The sequence below is a fragment of the Chiloscyllium punctatum genome, chromosome 42 (genome assembly GCF_047496795.1).
Source record: "Chiloscyllium punctatum isolate Juve2018m chromosome 42, sChiPun1.3, whole genome shotgun sequence".
Lineage (NCBI taxonomy): Eukaryota > Metazoa > Chordata > Chondrichthyes > Orectolobiformes > Hemiscylliidae > Chiloscyllium > Chiloscyllium punctatum.
The window spans coordinates 44,078,627-44,102,554 of record NC_092780.1 but is presented as its reverse complement, the minus strand read 5'-3'; the positions used below and the strand labels follow the sequence as shown (position 1 = coordinate 44,102,554).

General features: G+C 40.9%; 1 protein-coding gene across 5 annotated transcripts in view; it reads left to right on the top strand.

The window, feature by feature from the left end:
* Window positions 1-15,746, top strand: part of LOC140465922 (corticotropin-releasing factor receptor 1-like) — a 345,472-nt gene extending 329,726 nt beyond the window's left edge. For 3 of the 5 annotated variants that reach the window (XM_072561876.1, XM_072561875.1, XM_072561877.1), the window contains one exon: window positions 12,292-15,746. In XM_072561876.1, the coding sequence (XP_072417977.1) occupies window positions 12,292-12,432 (141 nt within the window). In that variant the 3' untranslated portion in view covers window positions 12,433-15,746. The remainder of the gene's footprint in view (window positions 1-12,291) is intronic. The other 2 variants (XM_072561879.1, XM_072561878.1) reach the window with 2 other exon arrangements.
* Window positions 15,747-23,928: the final 8,182 nt, after the last annotated feature.

Below are 23,928 nucleotides of genomic sequence, written 5' to 3'. Positions count from 1 at the left end.
GATGCAACACTCCATCAAATGTGACCTTGATGTCAAGGATAGTCACTCTCACATCATCTGGAATCAACATGTCTGTGCAAGTTCGAACCAATGCTATAATAGGTCAGAAGTTAGGTGATCCTGGTGGAAGCCAAACTGAGTGTCAGTGAGCAAGTTATTTCTGAGCAGGTGCTGAGCAGGACATACCTGGTCAAATAGATGCCAGTGTTGTTGCTTGCCTGAAACAATTTGGATAGGGTTGTGGCAAGTTCTGGAACACAAATCATCAGGGCTATTGCTGGAATATTGTCAAGGCCTATAACCTTTGCGGTATTCAGTGTCTCAGGCATTTTCATAATATCACATGGAGTAAATTGAATTGCCATCTGTGATGCTGTGGACCTGTCAAGGAGGCCAAGAAGGATTATCTGCTTGGCATGACTGACTGAAGTTTATTGTGAATACTCCAGCCTTATCTTTGCATTTAGGTGCTGGATTCCCCCTTCATTGAAGCTTTGTGGAGCCTTCTCATCCAGTGAGTTGTTTAATTGTCCAGCACCATTCATGACTGGATGTGCAGGACTGCAGAGCTTAGAACATAGAACATAAACAGTGTGGCGCAAGAGTAGGACCTTTGAACTACCCTCTATGCTGACCATAAGCCATTCTAATCTTGTCCCATCTGCTTGCACGTGGTCTGTAGCCCTCTATTCCATGCCTACTCATTTGTCTAAATGCCCCTTAAATGTTCTTTTGTATCTGTTTCTACCACATTCCCTGGCACTATATTCCAGGGACCTACCATCCTCTGTGTCAAAAATACTTTCCTCACACATCTGCTTTAAACTCATCCTCTCTCATCTTAAACCTTCTAAAAAACATTCGGACTATCCACCCTATCCATGCCTATCATAATTTTGTACGCTTCGATCAGGCTGCCCTCAGCCTCTGGTGCTCTCGCAAAAGCAATCCCAGTTTTCTCAACCTATCCTGATAGCTAACACACTCCAAATCAGAGGCAATATTCCTGGTAAATCTCTTTTGCACCTTTTCCAAGATCTCCACATTCTTCCGAAAATGTGGGGACCAGAACTGCACACAGTACAACTAAAGGGGGTGAACTAGTTTCATCCAGCTGCATCATAGAAGCATTGAATCCTTATAGTGTGGAAACAGGCCACTTGGCCAAACAAGTCTACCCAACCCTCCGAAGAGTATCCCACCCAGACCCATTCCCCTACCCTATTACTCTACATTTCTCCTGACTTATGCTCCTAACAGCATGGCGGCTCAGTGGTCAGCATTGCTACCTCATAGCACTAGAAATACGGTTTGGATTCCTGCCTCGGGCAACAATCTGTGTGGAATTTGTACGTTCACTGTGTGGGTTTCCTCCCACAACCCAAAGATGTGCAGGTCAGTTAACTGGCCATGCTAAATTACCTACAATGTTAGGTGTATTAGTCAGGGATAAATGTAGGGGAATGTGTCTTAGGTGGGTTACTCTTTGGAGGTCGGTGTGAACCTTGCTGGGCCAAATGGCCTGCTTCCACACGTAGAGAATCTAACCTACGCATCCCTGAGCACTATGGGCAATCTAGCTTGACCAATTCACATAACCTGCACATCTTTGGACTATGGGAGGAAACTGGAGCAAGCACCTGAAGGAAACCCATGCAGACATGGTGAGAATGTGCAAACTCCTCATAGTTACCAAAGCTGGAATCGAACCCGGGTCCTTGGCGCTGTGAGGCAACAGCATTTACCACTGAGCCACCATGCTGCCCACAATATGGCTTGCCAGTTTTCACGATCAATGCCTGTCCGATAAAGGCAAGCATGCCAGGCACCCCTTTACCATCTTATGCTGATTAGCACTGCTGCCTGACAGCGTCAGGTTTTCAGGTTCAATTCCACCCTCAGGCGACTGTGTGGAGTTTGCACATGCTGGCCATGTCTGTGTGGGTTTCTACCAGGTGATCCCTTCCTCCCACAGTCCAAAGATGTGCAGGTTAAGTGGATTGACCATGCTAAATTACCCATAGTGTCCAGGGATGTGCAGGCTAGGTAGATTAACCATGGGAAATACAGGATTACAGGAATAGGGTAGAGCTATAGATCAAGGTGGGATAGTCTTCGGACAGGTGTTGTGAACTCAATCGGCTGAATGGCTTGCTTCCACACTGTAGGGATTCTATGATTATCCACTTGTATTGCTTCTTTCAGGAACCTATGGACTTCCATGCCAAGATCCCTTTCTATATCAGTGCTCCTAAGGGTCCTGTTATTTTCTGCATACTTTCCTCTGACACTTGATCTCCCAAAATGTACACTTGTTTAGATTAAACTCCAGAGCTGAAAAAGTGTTGCTAGAAAAGCGCAGCAGGTCAGGCAGCATCCAAGGAGTAGGAGAATCGACATTTTGGGCATAAGCCCTTCTTCAGATAATCCCTTTGACCTTCTATTGTATTCTTTCACAACTCATTTGAATCAGACCACTGACATTTTCATCCAATCTATTCATAGAAATTGTGAGCAACAGAGGTCCCAGTACTGTCCTCCAGTCAGAAAAACATCCCTCCACAACTACCTCCGTCTTCTATCAGTTTTGTATTAAACTTTCCAACACATCATAGATTCTCATGTGGCTCTTAATCTTCTGGTTCAGGCTGCCAAGATGGACCTCACCAAATGTTTCAGTAAAGTCCATGCAGACAATATCCACTGCCCTCCTCAATCATCTTCATCACTTCCTCTAAAAACTCAATCAATTTTCTGAGACAAGCCTTCCCCCACATAAAGCCATGCTGATGATCTATAATGAGTCTATTCTTTTCTAAATGTGAGTAAATGTCCTTCTCCAATAATATCTCTGCCACTGGTGTAAGATTTCATTGACCCATAATTTTCTGGATTCACCAGTATTCTGGCACCCTGTCTGTGGCTAAAGAGGATGTAAAGACCTTTGTCAAGGCCCAGCAATCTCTTCCGTTGCCTCCTTCATTATAGATAGATCCAATCAGGTCGTAGAGATTTACCTACCTGAATTTTTTCAAGACATCAGCACCTCCTCCTTGATGTTAACATAGCCTAGAATGTCAACATACCCCTTCGTACCATTATCCTTGTTGAATATTAATGCAAATTATTCATTCAGGACCGACTGTGATAATGCTATACATTTCGAATATTTTGTCCTGGTTTTTAGGAAGAGATGTTTTGGGCCAGAGGTGTCAGTTGCCTCTTAGAAGCCAATTAAGTAAGCAGCATGTGAGAATGTGTTTTTATTAATTTAGAACAATAGAAGCAACATAACTTTGGTGGGGTCAGGCTCCCCGCAGAATCTGGATTTCAGTTTAGGCTTCAAAGTTGGCTGTGGAAGCTCCATATATCTCTATACAATCCATACTGTGTGAAAACAGACTCTTTGGCCCAGCAAGTCCACACCAACCTTCCAACGAGTGACCCACCCAAACCCATTCCCCTACCTATACTTACGCTTAACCAATGCACCTAACCAATGCACCTAACATATGCATCCCTGAACACTATGGGCAATTTAGCATGGCCAATTCACTTAACCTGCACATAAAAGAATAAAGAATTGGCATAACTTTAACTCCATTGGAAAACTTGACAGAATAATACATGATTTAAGTACAATATAACAACTGTTTCAAAAAGAGAAACATCTTATAAACACACCCCTGACAAAGGAAAATTCAATAAAGTAGATTGCCTCTATTGCGGGAGGAAACCCACTCAGGTACAGGGAAAATGTGCAAACTCCACATAGGCAGTCACCTGAGGCTGGAATCAAACCCAGGTCTATGAGATAGCAGTGCTAACCACTAAGCCACTGTGGTGTATCCATCAGTCACAGCAAAAAGCTGGAGTTATCTCTCTCTGCCTGAATTTCTCTTGGTGTTCATTTTTCCTCGACTGAAAAAGAAATTACATGTGAGGCAATCTATTTTATTGAATTTGCCTTTGTCAGGGGTGTGTTGAGATGTTTCTCTTTTGAAACAGTTGCTATTTAGAACTTAAATAATGTAGTATTCTGTTAAGTTTTCCAATGGAGTTAAAGTTATGCCAATTTTTTATTCTTTCATCTGTATTTTAATTGCAGTGTAAGAATAAAGTGGTTAAAGCTGGTAGTATGACAAACCGAAACACATCTGGAATGCAGTGCTTACACTTGTCTGTAAATAAGATAAAAGTTAGGGTATGTGCTATTTCCTTGATGTATTTTGAGGGAGTTTGGCCTGGTCCACAACAAAATGGGGGCTCTTGTTGAGATCAACATGTCTAATTCCTGGTTGAGTTGACGATTATTGAACTCAAAGACAGTGAGTGGTGACTGTTTGTGTTTTCTCTTCAGATGTTGCATTCAGTTGGTTTAAACAAGTGTGTACTTTGTACTCTTTCATCACTAAGAGTTTCCTGGAGTGAATTAAGTCACTTAGAAAGTGTGCAAGGTAAAACGTTCGGAACTGGCAAGCAATCTTAAGTTGGAGTTGCCTGTGTCTGTGAGGAAAGGGGAGAAATTGCAGCAGTAGCTCAACATTTGTGATTGCAAGAGAAACATTCAGAATAATTGGAAATAGCTAAAATTCAATTGCAAATGGAGCAGCTTGAACTTGAGGCAATGGCGAGGGAATAAGAAAGAGAATGGAAATGAAACAGTTTGAATTACGATTAAAAGTAAAGGAAAAGGAACAGGAGAGAATAGCCCTGGCAGGACAAAGAAAAAGTGGCCCATTTAGAACAAAAGTAGAAATAAAGGATGACCTGAGTAGAGGAAAGGGAGAAAGAGGCAGAAGTGCAATAGAAAGAGAGATGAAAGGGAGACCAGAAAAATATTATTTAACTTCAGAAGGTGACAATGAAAGGGGAAGTTGAATTAAAATGGGAAAGGTAGAAGGCAGGAAGGTGATGGGGACAGTGATGTAGAGCAAACCCATTATAGTCAGTAGGAGAATCTGTTTAAATATGTCCAAGTGTCACCAAAGTGTCATGAGAAGGACATAGAAGACTTTTTGGTTTCATTTGAGAAAATGGCTAAACAAATGAAAAGGCCAGCAGCATGTGGGAAGACCCAAGTTGGTAGACAGAGCAAGTGAGGTATTTGCATCACTGTCAGGGGAGGTATCCAGGGAGTATAATTAGGTGAAAAAAGCCATCTTAAGTGCATATGAACTAGTGTCAGAAACCAACAGACAATAATTTAGGAATCTAAGAAAGGAGCTTGATCAAACCTACGTAGACTTTGAAAGGATCAAACAACATAACATTGATAACAAGGGCATTGAAAATAGATCAGACATATGATGCTCTTGGAGAGACTGTGATTTTGGAGGAGTTCAAAACTTCATACTCTGAAATAGTGAGAACTTGTGGAAGAGCAGAGGGTTCATAAATCATAATCATCTGTTATTTCTGCTGCTAATCTTGCAAGACTGAATTAGTTCACAAATCAAAGTTTGGCTTCCGACATCAATTCCCATCTGTGAGAGACAGAAATTGGTGAAAAAAATAAATTCTCATATAGTAAAGGCAAAGGAAATCTCATTAGAGATAGTAGAGAAAGTTTACTACAGGTTAAAATGGCAAGTCATGAAGGGGGAGAAGAGTTAAAAAGCCTTAGATATTTTCAGTGTAATAAAGTAATATTAAGGAGACATGAAGTTGTAGTGTTGGTAATTTAAGAAAAACTCTGGGAAAACAGATGTGGTAAAGCAGGATAAGTCAGTGGGGTTTATTAAAGTGGTAAAGGAGATCCCAGTGGAAGCTGAACAGCTGCAAAAGAATGTATCCTGGTCAGGAATTGGTTAATAAGAAAGTACCAAATCTCTTTAAATTTATCTGTGTGTGTAAGGTTTACTCAAGTGTACAACGACTTGTGGATAAAGAAATTAACATTTTAAAAGATATAGGAGCTAGTCAATTGTTGATGGTGGGAGACGAGGAGATATGTACTCTGGAAGCAGTTTTGTTAGAAAAGGTGGTAATATATGGAATTCATGGTGAGAAAAGTAGTGTTTCATTGTATAAGATGAGTCTGGAGAGTCCAGTGAAAACTACTGGTCGGAATAATACAGAAATTCTCTGTTTCAGAGGCATAGCTTATCCTCAGGTATGATATAGCTGAATCGCAAGTGACAGTGATTGAAAAGCCAGTGGAAAATCAAATAACTGAGGTGTTACAGGAAGTATATCCTGGGACATTTCCTGACAGGGTCACAAAATCAGAGGTTGAAACAGGAGGAGAAATCAAAGAATAAAGACATGAAAGTTGAAATTCAATAATCAAAAACTACGTTTGATCAAATGTTTATTACAATCACATGGAGAAAAAAAAACAAGAACAGATGGAAAACAAAATAGATTTTTTAATTCAGAGACTGTAGTTGAATAACAATATAAAGATGAAAAAATATGGCAGATGTTATCAAAAGCATACTCAGAAGAAGAACCTCAGTGTATCCCAGAATGTTACTGTTTTAACAATGAAGTCATGAGGAAATAGAGACCATCATATATTTAGGTAGATGAAAAATGAGCAGGAGTTCTAGTTGTATTACCGATATGTTATAGAAAGGAGATGTTGTAGGTAGCACATCAGTTACCATTAGGAGGTCATTTGGTAGGAAGGAAAACTCAAATCAAAATACAAACAATTTTAATGGTCTGGACTGCAAAACAATGTGATTAAATTTTGCTGGACATCTCAAGTATACTTAAGAGGGAAATCAGGAGGGCGAAAAGGGGACATGAGATAGCTTTGGCAAATAGAATTAAGGAGAATCCAAAGAGTGTTTACAAATGCATAAAGGACAAAAGGGTAACTAGGGCCCCTGAAAGGTCAGCAAGGCAGCCTTTGCGTGGAGCCACAGAAAATGGGGTAATACTGAATGAGTATTTTGCATCAGTATTTACTGTGGAAAGGGATATGGAAGATATAAACTGTAGGGAAATAGATGGTGACATCTTGCAAAATGTCCATATTACAGAGGAGGAAGTGCTGGATGTCTTGAAATGGGTAAAGTTGGATAAATCCCCAGGACCTGATCAGGTGTACCCTAGAACTCTGTGGGAAGCTAGAGAAGTGATTGCTGGGCCTCTTGCTGAGATATTTGTATCATCACAGGTGAGGTGCTGGAAGACTGGAGGTTGGCAAACGTGGTGTCACTGTTTAAGAAGTGTGGTAATGACAAGCCAGGGAACTATAGATCAGTGAGCCTGACCTCAGTGGTGGGCAAGTTCTTGGAGAGAATCCTGAGGGACAGAATGTACATATATTTGGAAAGGCAAGGACTGATTAGGGATAGTAAACATGGCTTTGAGTATGGGAAACCATGTCTCACAAATTTGATTGAGTTTTTTGAAGAAGTAACAAAGAGGATCGATGAGGGCAGAGCAGCAGATGTGATCTATATGGACTTCAGTAAGGCGTTCGACAAGGTTCCCCATGGGACGCTGATTAGCAAGGTTAGGTCTCATGGAATACGGGGAGAACTAGCCATTTGAATACAGAACTAGCTCAAAGGTAGAAGACAGAGGGTGGTGGTGGAGGGTTGGTTTTCAGACTGGAGGCCTGTGACCAGTGGAGTGCCACAAGGATCAGTGCTGGGTCCTCTACTTTTTGTCATTTATATAAATGATTTGGATGCAAACAAAAGAGGTACAGCTAGTAAGTTTGCTGAGGACACCAAAATTGGAGGTATAGTGGACAGGGAAGAGGGTTACCTCAGATTACAATGTGATCTTGACCAGATGGGTCAATGGGCTGAGAACTGGCAGATGGAGTTTAATTCAGATAAATGCAAGGTGTTGTATTTTGGGAAAGCAAATCTTAGCAGGACTTATACACTTAATGGTAAGGTCCTAGGGAGTATTGCTGAACAAAGAGACCTTGGAGTGCATGTTTATAGCTCCTTGAAATTGGAGTCACAGGTAGATAGGATAGTGAAGAAGGTGTTTGGTATGCTTTCCTTTATTGGTCAGAGTATTGAGTACAGGAGTTGGGAGGTCATGTTGCGGCTGTACAGGACATCGGTTAGGCCACTGTTGGAATATTGTGTGCAATTCTGGTCTCCTTCCTATTGGAAAAATGTTGTGAATCTTGAAAGGGTTCAGAAAAGATTTACAAGGATGTTGCCAGGGTTGGAGGATTTGAGCCTATAGGGAGAGGCTGGCCAGGCTGGGGCTGTTTTCCCTGGAGCATTGGAGGCTGAGGGCTGACCTTATAGATGTTTTCAAAATTATGAGTGGCATGGAGAGGGTAAATAGTCTTTTCCCTGGGGTCGGGGAGCCCAGAACTTGAGGGCATAGGTTTAGGGTGAGAGGGGAAAGATATAAAAGAGACCTAAGGAGCAATTGTTTCACACAGAGGGTGGTATGGGTATGGAATGAACTGCCAGAGGAAGTGGTGGAGGCTAGTACAATTGCAACATTTAAACAGCATTTGGATGGGTATACGAATAGGAAGGGTTTGGAGGGATATGGGCCGGGTGTTGGCAGATGGGACTGGATTGGTTTGGGATATCTAGTCGGCATTGGGTTGGACGCATCTCTATGACTCTACAACTCATGTGAGACAATTGGCAAACCTCAGGCAGTAGTAAAACCAGCAGCTTTCATACTTATTCCTGCATTTGAGGAACCTTTTGCGAGAGTCTTAATTAATTGTGTAGGACCCCTCCCTAAAGCAAGAAGTAGGAATCAATGTTTGTTGGCTATAATGGATGTGTCCACTAGATTTCCAGAGCCCTTATGCAATATCAGGGCTCACAGGATTGCAGAGGAGTTACTCAAATTTTGTACAAGATACCCAAAGACATATAATCAATCAATCATATTTTATATCAAAATTATTCAAGGAAGTTACAGATAGCTTAGGAATAAAACAGTTTACATCAACTGTGTGCCAATCAGAAAAGCAAGGAGCATCAAACTTTAAACTTTAAACCATCTTGAGAGCTTATAGTCAAGACTATCCAGAGGATTGGGATACACGAATTTCATTCATACTTTTTGCAATTGGGAATTCATCTAATGAATCAACTAAATTTCGTCCATTTGAATTCGTTTTTGGACATGAAAGTGGGAGGACCTCTGAAATTAATTAAGAGTCTGACTTGATTAGTCAGACTTAAAAGACTACATATCTGGGCAATGTGTCAAATTTTAGGGAAAGATTAAATCGAATAGGTGAGTTAGCTAGACAGTATTTGAATGTAGTACATCATGTGATGAAACAGGAAGCAGACAACTAATCAAAAAATCATATTTTCACTAGAGGAAATAAAGTGCTAGTCACCAATGATGCATGAACCTATAAAAGCAAGGTTTTCTGGATTTTATCAAATTGAAAGGAAGTTTAGTGAGGTAAATTATTTGATAAGCATGCCAGATAGAAGGTGTGAATATGGTCAAGCAGTATATGGATGGGAATAGAAAGCAAAAGGAGAATGTCATAGTTGTTACAACTCAGAGTGAAGATCCAAATCCAGATAAATCTGCATTTGATATTCCTCAAATTAAATTAGATAATGAGGAAGTTCTCAAATAATGCAATACATTATTGAGTTACCTTCCAAAGAAAAATTGAAATGATCTGAAAGAGTTATTGCAATCACATGGAGAGAAATGTGAGAATATGCTAGGAAGTACTAACATGATTACGCATGGTGGAGCCATAGGAAATGCTGTTCCAGTAAAGCAACATCCTTACAGAATTAACAAAAACAGAAAATGCTCAGCAGATCTGGCAGCATCTGAGGAGAGAAATCAGAATTAACATTTCTGGTTCAGTGCCCATTCTCCAGAGACAATATTTGCAGTAAATGGAGCTCACCATAGTGATAGTTCCAAAACCAGATGGTAACCAACAAGTGTGTGTTGATTACCTCAAAGTCATTGCAGTTACAAAATCTGATTCTTTCATGGCTAGGAAGGTGGGACAAGCAAGCTATATTTCTAAGTTGGACTTTGTCAGAGAAGATTTGCAAATACTTTTGCCTGAGAGCGAAGGAAATTTTGGTTTTCATGACTTTGCAACTTTAAAATAATGGCATTTGACATTTAAAAAATGCACTAGCAACATTTCAAAGACCAGCCAATAAACTAATTTAGGGATGACCCAATTGTGCGATGCACATTGAGGATCTGGTAATTTTTTTGAGTCTGACTTGGAAGAAACATTTGGAGCATCCAGTGGTATTGGTCAATCGACTTCAGAAGGCAGGCTTGGTGATAAACCTGGTTAAGAGTGAGTGACAGATGGCCGCACAGGATATAAAAAACAAAGGTTATGGGGAGTTTCCCATGCCATTAACAAAGAGGTAAGCACTACGATTCCTGGGACTGAGTGTTTTTGTTGGAAATTTGTACCAAATCTTAGCAGTGTGATTGCTTCACTCACTGACTTGTTAAAGAAAGTGCAGAACATTACTTGGGTCTCTGGAAAAAATAGGGATAGAACCTTTGGGCCATCTGCTGCTCTTGTCCTTTTAGATTGTAAAGGAAATGGTTTGGAAATTACTGTTGAAGGATCACTGTTGAGTTGCTGCAGTTCTTCTTGTAAATGATACACACTGTTCATTGTTGATGGAGTGACTGTTGACATTAGCGGGTTGATTTAGCATACGGCTTGTTCTTGATGATGTTGAGTTTCTTTAGTGTTGTTTCAGCCTGATTTGTATCCTGCAGGTTGTGGACAGGTTTGGGGGAGTCAAGAGGTAATTTTCTTGCTGCAGGTGGTGGACTTGTTGCTCCGAATGACCTGTTTCCATATTGTAGGGATTCAAATTATTCTATTCAATGAACTCCAAGTCTTGGATCATGTCTTGTAGCCATGTTACTTATCTCTTGTTCAGTTCAGTTTCTGACAATGGTAGCGTCCAGGAGGTTAATAATGGGGAATTTAGTGATCATATTGCCATTGAATGTTAAGAAGAGATTGTTGAATTCTATATGCTGGTCTGATTTGTGTGGTGCAAATGTTAATTGCCATTCATCAACCCAAGCTTAGATGTTCTCCAGGTTTAGCTTTATTTGGATGTAGGATGATATTGATGGTGGTATCTTTAGATATGTCTATTGTTTGTTTAATCTACAGGATATCTCTGCCAAATTTTGAGCTAGCACACAGATGTTAGTTAGAAAGTCTTTGTAGGATCAACAGGGTTTGACACGGTTCTTTGCAGTGCTTAGGTAAATGTTAGGCTGTCTTTCCGATTCCAGTCCTTTTTCCTGAACTTCAAAGCTATTAGTTATAACTGAAAGATTGCGAGCTATTCCAGAGGGCACTTAAGAGTCAACCTCATTGCTATGAATCTGGAATAGGTTGAGTTATTTCCCAAAAAATGTCAGTGAACCAGATGGGCATTAACAATGGTCTCATGGTCTTTATTAGGCCATCACTCAGAATGTTAAAGAATACATAAGTAGAAGTTTCCTCATGTGAGGCAATCACAGATAAGAAAGTTTTAGGATAAGGGGTAGCAGATTTAAAACAGAAATGAGGAGAAATTATTTCTTGCAAAGGGTGGCGAATCACAACCCCAGAGTACCATGGATGCTGGGACACTAAGTAAATTTAAGGAGAAGATAGACCAATTTTTAATTATTAATATATTGGAGGGTTCTGGAGAGCCAGCAGGAAATTTGGAGATGAAGGTGGGGAGAGATCATTCTTGACTGGATCAAATGATGGAACAAGCATTCTATTACCTTAAAAAATAAGAGCTGGAACAAAATGGAGATCATTATATTCCAGTTCTTGTCCAAAGCAGAACACCTTCACTCAGAACTATAGAAAAGTTCCTTCAACTGATATTCCATCAAATAACCCTGGTACTCCTGATACACTGACTGCACTGGTATAAGAAGGCAGCTCACTGCTATGCTCTCAAGGACATCAAGATTTGGATTTTTAAAAATCCCAAATGTGAGTCCTTACTTCCTTTTTCTTAGAAAGCCCTGGTTCTAAAAAATGATCAAATTTCAATAATAATCCATTTTTCATTCTGTTTCCTTATGGGGAATTTATTTCCTCAATAATATGGTAGAGAGAAACAAATGTGATAAATGTGCTGAATTTGTGACATCAGTCTGTTCAGGAACCAATTTGGGAACGAAATATTTTATTTTATCTAATGGAGATTTGCTTCTGTTGTGCCAGTAAGCTAACAACTAACTAGGGATGCTGCACAGAATAATTTCACAGGATTGTACAATCTACTTTCAATGAAGGTTTATTGATGATATTATTGTTCTATTGTTTAATATCAGTGTATCCTCTCTCAGGTTCGTTCAGCTGTGAGAAAAAGATGGCATCGTTGGCAAGACAATCACTGGATCCAGACACGGGTTGCCAGGGCAATGTCCATTCCAACATCTCCCACGAGGGTCAGTTTTCAGAGCATCAAGCAGACAACAACTGTCTAAATACATAGAGTTGGAACAAGTTGATGCCAGCTCACTGTGTTCCTCCAACTAACCTTCAGTGCACTTTACCCCTCATCAGACTGACTCAAAAATTCTCTATTTCTCTCTTAAACTCACCTAGGCTTAGTCCATTACATCTGAATTTACTGAATATTTAAATCCTCAATAATTGTTGAAAGATAAAAGTAACAAAAATATATGAACATCAACAGATTCATAACTAAGTGGAATGGGTTCTAACTATCACAGCTAATTTCAAATTTCAACTTCCAGGTCCCTGCAGCAAAAGTGACCTTTTTTCCCCAGCCACAGATTTCTTTACTGGAAGTAGTTGTCTCTCTTGTACAGAAAATTTGTGGAGTATGGATCTGTCAAGTGTAACAACATCATGGTAAAGTGGCTGAACTTTTCTGTAATATATGTATAATGTACTGTGTCAGTTATAGTTAGCATTATTGTTGCCACTTTGACAGTCAGTGTACATTGTAGTATTTAGAGGCCCTGGCAAAATGGACAGTGTACGTACAGCAATCAAAATCTATGGAATACTTTCAACTATATTGCATCACTAACCAAATAACTAGTGTAGGGCTCGAATGCTGAATACTGTTGTATGACACAAGAAAGATGACAGGTCCACTCAGTCAGTTGGGAAGGTTCGTAGCTGTGAATCTCGCCAACAGACAAACTTAAGTACCTTTTCCCAGGCTCTTTTATAGTTTATCAATGGCATGACTTCTACCACCCACCACAGAATTTGATTGGTAAGTCAAAGAGATGACCCATGATTTATCAATGAACATCACTTTTACATTTCAAAAGGACAAAACCTAGATTCAGAAGATATTATTTTCAAAGCAAATGTGCTCCAGCTGAATCTCTGTTCAAACTGGTTCTATGTTACAGATGAATCTGTGTCCAGTGGATTTCCTATTCTGGTTGATTCTATGATCCACCTGATTTAGTGTTTAAATTGACACTATGATTAAGTTTATTCCATTTTTCAGCTAAATCTGTTCTGTAGATATTTTGTTCTTATTGTTTCGTATATTTACTTCTGTTGGCTAACTTATTCTATTTTCAAATGGTTCTGTGTTTTAGTAAATTCTGTGCCATTGTTAAATTTGGTCAATGAATTCACAGTGTTTCTTTAACAGGGTCGATGCTCCAGCGATATGGTTGATCCTGTGTTCCACATGATCTTGAGGGAATTGTTTTTCAACATCAGTTGATTGAGTGCTCTCAATCTCATATTTTCTGGTTAATTGTCATGCCAAACTAGCCTCTCTTTCCAGGACTTCACTTTAGCAGCAGGACAACTCAAATGTTCAGCTCCACCAGCCAGCAAAACCTTACTCAACTGGCTGATAGCAAAATTTAAGTCCTTTTGGGCCTTACCCCGTCCATTCGAAATTCTTTTGTCTTACTTAAATAAAACACCGAGGGAGAACTCAAACTATTTATTAACTGCCTGTATGAAAAAGATATTTCAGCACCCAGTGACAACATCCATCTGCAAGAGAAACAGGACAAAACATATCTCTTAAAAGCATAACATTGCCACAATTCATCCTACCAAAGTGCGCAACCTCGTGCCACATGGTATTCAATCTGCCACTTCTTTGCCCATTCTCCTAGCCTGTCCAAGTAATTCTGCAGCCTCTCTGCATCCTCAACACAAACTGTCCTAATCATATCTTTGTATCAGCTTTCTCCATGGCTCTTCAGGTTTCAAGTACTTTTTTAGATTACTTACAGTGCAGAAACAGGCCCTTCGGCCCAACAAGCCCATTCCCCTACAATTACCCCTGCACCTAACACTACGGGTAATTTAGCATGGCCAATTCACCTAACCTGCACAATTTTGGACTGTGGGAGGAAACCGGAGCACCCGGAGGAAACCCACACAGACACGGGGAGAATTCTCAGACATCAGTCGTCTGTCGCCTGAGGCGGGAATTGAACCCGGGTCTTTAGCGCTGTGAGGTAGCAGTGCTAACCACTGTGCCACCGTGCCGCCCTTCAACTGCTAATCAAAAAGAACCCTCAATTCAGAGAAAAGAGTTATGCCCTTTTCCAATTTTCTGCACTTCAATAATTTCAAAATCTTTCAATTTTATTTTATATAAACCATTCCAGCATTTGGCACTTCCCAAGTGCAATACAGTAAAAGTTAATAAACTGCAATTGATGCAAAGAAAATTTTATTTAAACAGCAGATTATGGTAGTGGACTTTTCACTGGTGGGTAATCAATGTTGGAACTTACGAAACTCAGTCTGGTGTATTATACTCACTTTTGGATCGCCCCAGTAAAGCCCTGTACCTCTGTGCCAAAATGTTTTTTGCTGTCCCTTTGTTTGGAGGATTATGATAGCTTATTTTAGTTCACCTCATTAACTCAGTACATCATGGCGATCATTTCTGTGTATCGCACCCCACATTAGATAGTTCTAGTCAGACTCCATGCAAAACAGACCACACAGACACACAAACACACACAAAACTCATTCACTTACAGTACCTATCCTTTTATGTATTAAAGAACCATTATTTGCTCAAAATATGTTTTGAATTTAAAATTAATCTCTGCATAATCTATTTTATCTTTGTAATTGATGTAAAGGTATGGTTATTTGGAAAGGCAATTATTCTTATGGACCAGGCCAGATCCTCTCAAGATATTTTAAGAAGGTAGCCGAGACCCTAACTTTTTCTAAATTTACAGGCTGATGAGAAGTGGGTGTTCCAGGTGTGATGCAACTGGTCAAATCACTCAGCTTTAGACAAAACTACTGATTTAAACACTGCAGTTGAAACACAAACAAAAGAAAGTGGAATTTAGAATAACTTAACTAATGGAAAACTTAACCGACCCAATACATCAATTTAAGTAATTAACTGCTCCAATATAGTAATATCTGATCAACACACCCCTAGACAAAAAGGTAGATTCAAACACAGATTCTTATAGGCAAGAGGGAACAATGTCCACAGAGAGATTTCAGAGAAAGTCAGTTAGGAATCCTTTACTGAAGATGGTAACCCTCCTGGTACTTCAAACATCTTGTGACTGCTACAGGTTAAAGAAAAACTAGAACAGCCTGAACTGGGAGAACTGGCCACTCCCCTTCCAATGTTAAACTGATTTAACTTTCCAGACCCTAGACTCTTCGGCACCTTTGCCTTTTCCATCTCTCTTCAAAAAAATCCAGGATAAAATAAATCTTTTTACAGTGATAGCATCATCATGCTTTCAATATGTACATGCTATAAACTGTAATTTAATCTCGTTTACATCATTGTTGGTTAAGTTCTGTCTTCACAATAAATCTGTTTTGTTGGTTATTAAAGCAACCTGGTTGATGGAAACATTTTTTAATTGACAATTTGTCATATCGGTAGCTGGGTAAAGCATGTAATTGTATGTAGTGACTAGTAGATTTGTAAAATTAAAGAGTAACAGTTCGCTTTGTACTGCTAAAATATTGCAACCTATCAGGAAGAGAGTTCCAGGACTTTAATCCAGATGGCATAGAGATGTGGAGCTGAATCTTATGTTTCTTTGCTGGACTTTTTTTTCCTCAAAGCCAAATGAGTTATGACACCATGTTTTGCAACACTTCGTAGTAATTTCTTATGACCCCTGTAGCTTCTCTCACATCCAATTCCTACCATGCAACACCAAAATCACCATTTCTGGCAATGTTCTTAAAATCTCTTGTAGATATTAATAAAATGCATAACTCACTGAAATAAGCGACTTGAACATCAAAACCTCAATTTTTAGTAATGTTCTTAAAATCTGTGGTAGTTGTTAACTTAAATGCATATCTGGGTGAGATCAGCTTGAAATCTCACTGAGGTAAGCAACTTTGCTCATTAAAATCTCCCATTCTATCAAACTTCCAAAAAGGTGTTGTAAATGGTGCGAAAATGCGTATCTCACTGACATAAGCAACTTGCACATCAAAACCTCAATTTCTATCAATGTTCTTTTAAAACCTTTTAAACAAACCTTTTAAAAACCAGCTTTAGATACGACGGAAGTACATATCTCAGTGAGATAAGAAAGTTTGAACACCACAATCATCATTTTTAGCAGTGGTCTTAAAATCTGATGCAGATGTTACTGAAGTGTATAACTGGGTGAGATCTGTAGGTTTAAACATCAGAATCCCTATTTCCAGCAAACATGTTCTTAAAGTGTGCTTTGGGTGCGACTAAAGCCCATATCTCAGTGAGATCATTAAAGTACATATCTGCGAGTGATCAGCAGTTATAAGCACCAACATCGTGATTTCCAGCAAACTTCTGCAAAATACAGCTATGTTCATAACAAGTACTATAGATGCTGCTAATGTGCATGACACAATGAGATAGGTAACATGGAATAGCTTAATCTCCAGTTCTAGCAAACCTCTTAGAATTAGTTGTAAATGTTACTAAAATGCATATCTCAGTGAGATAGGCAACTTGGAACAGCAATGTCTCCATTTCCAGCAAACTTCATAAAATCCAATATAGAAAACAAGTATGCTGTTTTGGAAAATGTAGTGTGTGATGGATTCTCCGGGGAACGTAGCATGATCATACAAGTTTCTGGTATTGAGACTGGCTCTAATGCAATGAGGGATACATCAGGTTCCAAGAGATCCATTGTGTTCATGGACTTTCTAGTTTCTGTGGCCAGCAGCGAAAAATCAGAATGGTGTGTTACTTCCCTGGTGCCAGAATCAAGGATGTCTCAGAGAGGGAGCAGAATCTTCTCAAGGGGGAGAAGGCCCAGCAAGTCATTGTACATATTGGAACTAATGACATAGGAAGGGAAAATGATGAGATTCTGAGTGCAGAATGTAGAGAGTTAGGCAGGAATTTAAAAAGAGAGTAGTAATATCCAGATTACTCTCAGTGCTGTGAGCTAATGAGGGTAGGATTAGGAGGAAAGAGCAGATGAATGCATAGAACATAGAATAATACAGCACAGAACAGACCCTTCGGCCCTCAATGTTGCACCGACCTGTGAACTATTCTCAGCTCATCACCCTACACTATCCCATCATCATCCATGTGCTTATCCAAGGATTGTTTAAATCTCCCTAATGTGGTGAATGGGAGAATGATTCACATTTTTGGATCATTGGAATCTCTTGTGGGGTAGATGTGACCTCGACAAGAAGGAGGGATTGCACCCGAACTGGTGGCAGAGAGATTTGCTTGATCTCCTCAGGAGACACCCAGGGAGATTACTGAGGAAACAGGTCATTCTGAGACTATTGAGAAAAGAAGCAAGTTAAACAGTCAGGGCAGGGAGGGACAAAGCAGAAAACCAGGTAGGATAAATTAAACTATATTTATTTCAATGCAAGGGACCTAACAGGGAAGGCAAATGAACTCAGGGCATGGTTAGGAACATGGAACTGGGATATCCTAGCAATTACAGAAACATGGCTCAGAGATGCACAGGACTGGCAAATTAATGTTTCAGGATACAAATGCTACAGGAAGGACAGAAAGGGAGGCAAATGAGGAGGGGGAGTGGTGTTTTTGATAAGGGATAGCATTACAGCTGTACTGAGGGAGGATATTCCCAGAAATATATCCGGGGAAGTTACTTGGGTGGAACTGAAAAATAAGGAACGGATGATCACCTTATTGGGATTGTATTATAGACACCCTCATAGTCAGAGGGAAATTGAGAAACAAATTTGTAAGGAGATTTCAGTTATCAATAAGAATAATAGGATGGTTATGGATAATAGGATTTTAACTTTCCAAACATAGACTGGGACTGCTATAGTGTTCTGGGTTTAGATGGAGAGGAATTTGTTAAGCATGTACAAGAAAATTTTCTGATTCAGCATGTGGATGTACCTACTAGAGAAGGTGCAAAACTTGACCTACTCTTGGGAAATAAGGCAGGGCAGGTGACTGAAGTGTCAGTGGGGGAGCACTTTGGTGCCAGTGACCATAATTTTATTCGTTTTTAAAGAGTTATGGAAAAATATAGGCTAGATCTAAAAGTTGAAGTTCTCAACTGGAGAAAGGCCAATTTTGATGATATTAGGCAAGAGCTTTCAAAATCTGATTGAGGGCAAATGTTCGCAGGTAAAGGGACAGCTGGGAAATGGGAAACCTTCAGAAATCAGATAATGAGAGTACAGACAGTATATTCATGTGGGGGTGAAACGAAAGGCTGATAGATAGAGAGAATGCTGGATGACTAAAAATATTAAGGGTTTGGTTAAGAAAAAATAAGGAAGCATATGTCAGGTATAGACAGGATCTTTAGAGAAGTATGAGATAACTTTAACAAATAGAGTAAATGAGAATCCAATAGGTTTTTACAAATACATTAAGGAAAAAAGGGTGTTTAGGGAATAAGGCTCCTCAAAGATCAGCAAGATGGCCTTTGTATGGAACCGCAGGAGATGGGTGGAATATTAAACGAGTATTTTGCATCAGTGTTCATTGTGGAAAAGGAGATGCAATATATCGAATGTAGGGAAATAGATGGTAACATCTTGAAAAATGCCCATATTACAGAGGAGGAAGTGCTGGATGTCTTGAAATGCATAAAAGTGCATAAATCCCCAGGACCTGATCAACTGTACCCTAGAACTCTGTGGGAAGTGAGAGAAGTGATTGCTGAGATATTTGTATCATTGATAGTCACAGGTAAGGTACCAGAAGACTGGTGGTTGGCTAACATTGTGCCACTATTTAAGAAAGGTGGTAAGGACAAGCCAGGAAACTATAGACCAGTGAGCCTGACATCGGTGGTGGGCAAGCTGTTAGAGGGAATTTTGAGGGACAGGATGTGCATGCATTTGGAAAGGCAAGGACTGATTTGGGATAGTCAACATGGCTTTGTGAGTGGGAAATCATGTCTCACAAACTTGATTGAGTTTTTTGAAGAAGTAACAAAGAGGATTGATGAGGAGAAGAGTGGTAGATGTGATCTATGTGGACTTCAGTAAGGCGTTCAACAAGGTTCCCCATGGATAAATCCCCAGGACCTGATCAACTGTACCCTAGAACTCTGTGGGAAGTGAGAGAAGTGATTGCTGAGATATTTGTATCATTGATAGTCACAGGTAAGGTACCAGAAGACTGGTGGTTGGCTAACATTGTGCCACTATTTAAGAAAGGTGGTAAGGACAAGCCAGGAAACTATAGACCAGTGAGCCTGACATCGGTGGTGGGCAAGCTGTTAGAGGGAATTTTGAGGGACAGGATGTGCATGCATTTGGAAAGGCAAGGACTGATTTGGGATAGTCAACATGGCTTTGTGAGTGGGAAATCATGTCTCATTGGTTAGCAAGGTTAGATCTCATGGAATATAGGGAGAACTTGCCATTTGGATACAGAACTGGCTCAAGGGTAGAAGACAGAGGGTGGTGGTGGAGGGTTGTTTTTCAGTCTGGAGGCCTGTGACCAGTGGAGTGCCACAAGGATCGGTGCTGGGTCCACAATTTTTCATCATTTATATAAATGATTTTGATGTGAGCATAAGAGGTATAGTTAGTAAGTTTGCAGATGACACCAAAATTGGAGGTGTAGTGGACAGCAAAGAAGGTTACCTCAGGTTACAACAGGATCTTGATCAGATGGACTGAGAAGAGGCAGATGGCATTTAATTTAGATAAATGTGAGGTGTTGCATTTTGGAAAAGCAATTCTTAGCAGAACTTATACATTTAATGGTAAGGTCCTAGGGAGTCTTGCTGAACAAAGAGACCTTGGGTGCAGATTCATAGCTCCTTAAAATAGAGTTGTGGTGAGACATGATAGTGAAGAAGGCATTTGGTATGCTTTCCGTTTTGGTCAATGCATTGAGTATAGGAGTTGGGAGATCATGTTGCGGATGTACAGGACATTGGTTAGGCCACTGTTGAAATATTGCATGCAATTCTGGTCTCCTTCCTATCAGAAGGAGGTCGTGAAACTTGAAAAGGTTCTGAAAAGATTTACAAGAATGTTGCAAGGGTGGAGCAGTTGAGCTATAGGTAGAGGTTGATTAGGCGAGGGCTGTTTTCCCTGGAGCGTTGGAGGGGGAGGGGTGACCTTATACAGGTTTACAAAATTATGAGGGGCAGGGATAGGATAAATAGACAAAAGTCTTTTCCCTGGCATGGGGGAGTTCAAAACTAGAGGGCATAGGTTTAGGGTGAGAGAGGAAAGATATAAGATATGTGAGACCTAAGGGATAACTTTTTCACACAGAGGATGGTGTGTGTGTGTGAATGGGTTGCAAGAGGAGGTGGTGAAGGCTAGTACAATTGCAACATTTAAAAGTCATCTGGATGGGTATATGAATAAGGAAGGGTTTAGAGGGATATCTACCGGGTGCAAGCTGGTGGGACTAGATTGGGTTGGGATATCTGATCGGCATGGATGAGTTGGACCGAAGGGTCTGTTTCTGTGCTGTATAGACCTCTATGATTCTATGTTGCTGAAGTGCATTTTGGGTGAGATCACCAGGTTTAAACGTCAAAATTATCTTTTCCAGCAAATGTCTTCAAAATATTCTTAAAATGTGCTGCTGATGCCGCAAAAGTGAGATAAGCAACTGTGTACATCAAAATCTCCAATTCTACCAAGCATCTCCAAATCTCTTCTAGATGTTACTAAATTGCATAACTCCCTGAGACAAGCGACTGGGCACACCAAACTTTCCATTTCCATCAAGTTCTTAATATTTGATGCAAATGCCACTATAGTGTAATAAAGCATATGTCAGTAAGTGTTAGAATGAGGGCTAGGGTTAGGGCATGGGGTTCAATTAGGGTTAGGGCTAGGGATCAGGTTAGGGCTAGGGCTGGATTTAGGGGTCTGTTTAGGGCTGGAGTAAGGGTTAGGGTTAGGACTAGAACAAGGGCTAGGCTAGTGTGAGGGCTAGGGTTAGGTTTAGGCTAGTGTTAGGGTGATGGGCAGGGCATGAGCTTGGATTAGGGTTAAGATTAGGATTAGGGTTAGAATTAGGTTAGGGTTAGGATTAGGCTAGAGTCCAGGCTATGGTTAGCCTTAGGTTTTGGTTAGGGTTCAGGCTTGGTTTAAGCTAAGGGTTAGGGGTAGGGCTAGGTCAGGGGCTCCAGTTAGCACTAGGATTAGAAATAGACCTAAGGCTGGGGTAAATGCTGGGCTTAGGACAAGGGTTAGTGCTATATCTGGACAAGATCTAGGGGTAGGTTTAGGGTTAGTGCCCAGGTAAGGTTTAGGATTAGAATTAGGTATCGGGCTAGGGCTAGGGGTAAGTATAGGGTTAGGCCTAGGGAATGAGGGTAGGAGTAGGGCTATTGGAAAGATGATGACTAAAGCTAAGGTCAGGTTTAGTGATAGGGTGAGGGTTAGGGCTGGGCTAGGGTTACGGCTAGGCTTAGGGGTAACGTTTGATTTGGGTTAGGGTTGGGGCTGGATCTAATGTAAGGGCTGGAGCTAAGACTAAGGATTAAGGTTATGGATAGATTTAGCACTAATGTAAAGACGAGGGTGAAAGCTCAGGACAGGTTTAGTGCTACGGTTAGGAGTAAGGCAAGGCTAGGGAGTTAGGGATTGAGTTGGGTTAGGGTTAAGGTTGGGTCCAATGCAAGGGCTATGACTGAGGCAAGGCCCGGGGTAGAGAAAGTGTTAGGTTTAGCGTTAGGGTTAGAGCAATGGCTAGGCCTAGTGATACCATTTGGATTAGAATTAGGGTTAGCACCTGGGCTAGGTCTTGGGTTCGGGTTGGGGTTGGGGTTAGGGTTAGGGTTAGGGTTAGGAATAGGGTTAGGTCTTTGATTAGTGTTCATTTTGGGGTTTGTGTTAGGGTTAGAGTCAGGATAAGTGTTAGGATTAGGGCTAGGGTTGGGGTAATGGGTTAGGGTGTGGACTTCAGCAAAGTTTATGGTTACGGTTTGGATTAGGGTTAGGGCACAGGCTATGGTATGGGCTAGGGTGCAGGTTATGGATCAGGTTAGGGTTAAGGATAGGTAAGGACTAGATCTAGAGTATGGGTTATGGTGGTAGGGTTAGAGTTGGAGTTAGGGTTCGGGTTAGAGTACAGTCCAGGGTATGGGCTAAAGAAATAGGTTTAGGTTTACAGTTAGGTTTAGGGTTGGGTCTAACGTAATAGCCAGGACTGAAGAAATAGTGTTAGTGTAGGAATACGGTTAAGGTTATAGTGCAGGTTTGGCGGCAATGCGTCGAGGAATCATGGCAAGGTTAGGGTCTGGGTTATAGTTAGGGTTAGAGTTAAGGATAGTGCTTGCTTGAGCATTTGGGTTAAGAGTTCGGGTTTGGGTTATGGTTAAGGATCGTGCTCGCTTTAGCATTTGGGTTAAGTGTTCAGGTTAGTGTTAGGGTTAAGGATCGTGCTTGCTTCAGCATTTGGGTTAAGAGTTCTGGTTAGGGTTAGAGCTCAGTTAAGTAAGGATTAGGGTTATGGTTAGGGGTAGAATAAGGATGATGGCTAGGACAAAGGCCAGGTTTTGTTTTAGAAATAGTGACTCTGTTAGTCACACATTCATCACTCATGATTCAGAGACGCTGGTGTTGAACTGGGGTGTACAAAGTTAAAAATCACACAACACCAGGTTATAGACCAGGTTATATTGTGAATCACCTGATGAAGGAGCGTCGCTCCGAAAGCTAGTGTGCTTCCAATTAAACCTGTTGGACTATAACCTGATGTTGTGTGATTTTTAAATTCATCACTCAGTCACTCAGTCTGTGAGTCACACACTCTGTCACTGACTCAGTCCCTCACTCAGTCACTTACACACTCATTCACACTCTCAGTCACTCACTCAGTCATTCCATCACTCAGTCATGCTGTCACTCACATAGTCAATTACTCTCTCACTCAGTCACTCAGCCACTCAGTCACATACTCAGTCATGCACTCACTCAATCAGTCAGTCAGTCATTTAGACCCCTCCTTGCCACTCCAGGAGGCAGGTAACTTCATCTCCCGGGGAAGTGTGGGTTCCCTGCAGGAAGCACACTGCATACTTCCTATCCTGAAGGGCTGAGAAGGTCTGGAATCTGTGTTGTGATTCTCTGCTGCTATTGATGTTGAAGCTGTCTCTGGTTCACTTCATTGTCAGCAATGGTATGAAATCTCTACCAGTAAAACTGTTCAAAACACGTTTACTGGGAGGATGGAGGACGGAAGGACGAGAAGATCAGCTGGAAGTCCTTCCAGTGGTCCAGAGCTGGCTGGACCTTATAGCAATGACCGAAAATAGCTTCTACAAAGTCCTGGAGTCCCTTGAGGGCAATGAGGGAGAGCTCAGTTGGGGAGGCACAAAGGAAACCAAAACTTCATTGGAGATGCATTCTACCACCGAGCCTGAACCCTCTTCCAGGCAGTCGTCCTCGGTCAATGACCCCTCCCCCATGGTGAGAGTGGGGCCTGGTCTGAACCTGTCCCCAGGTCACTGGCGGGAATGTCCTTAGTGTACTCCATTGAGGAATGTTCTGGGTTTGGATCATTGGCTGGCAGAGACTCAGGGCCC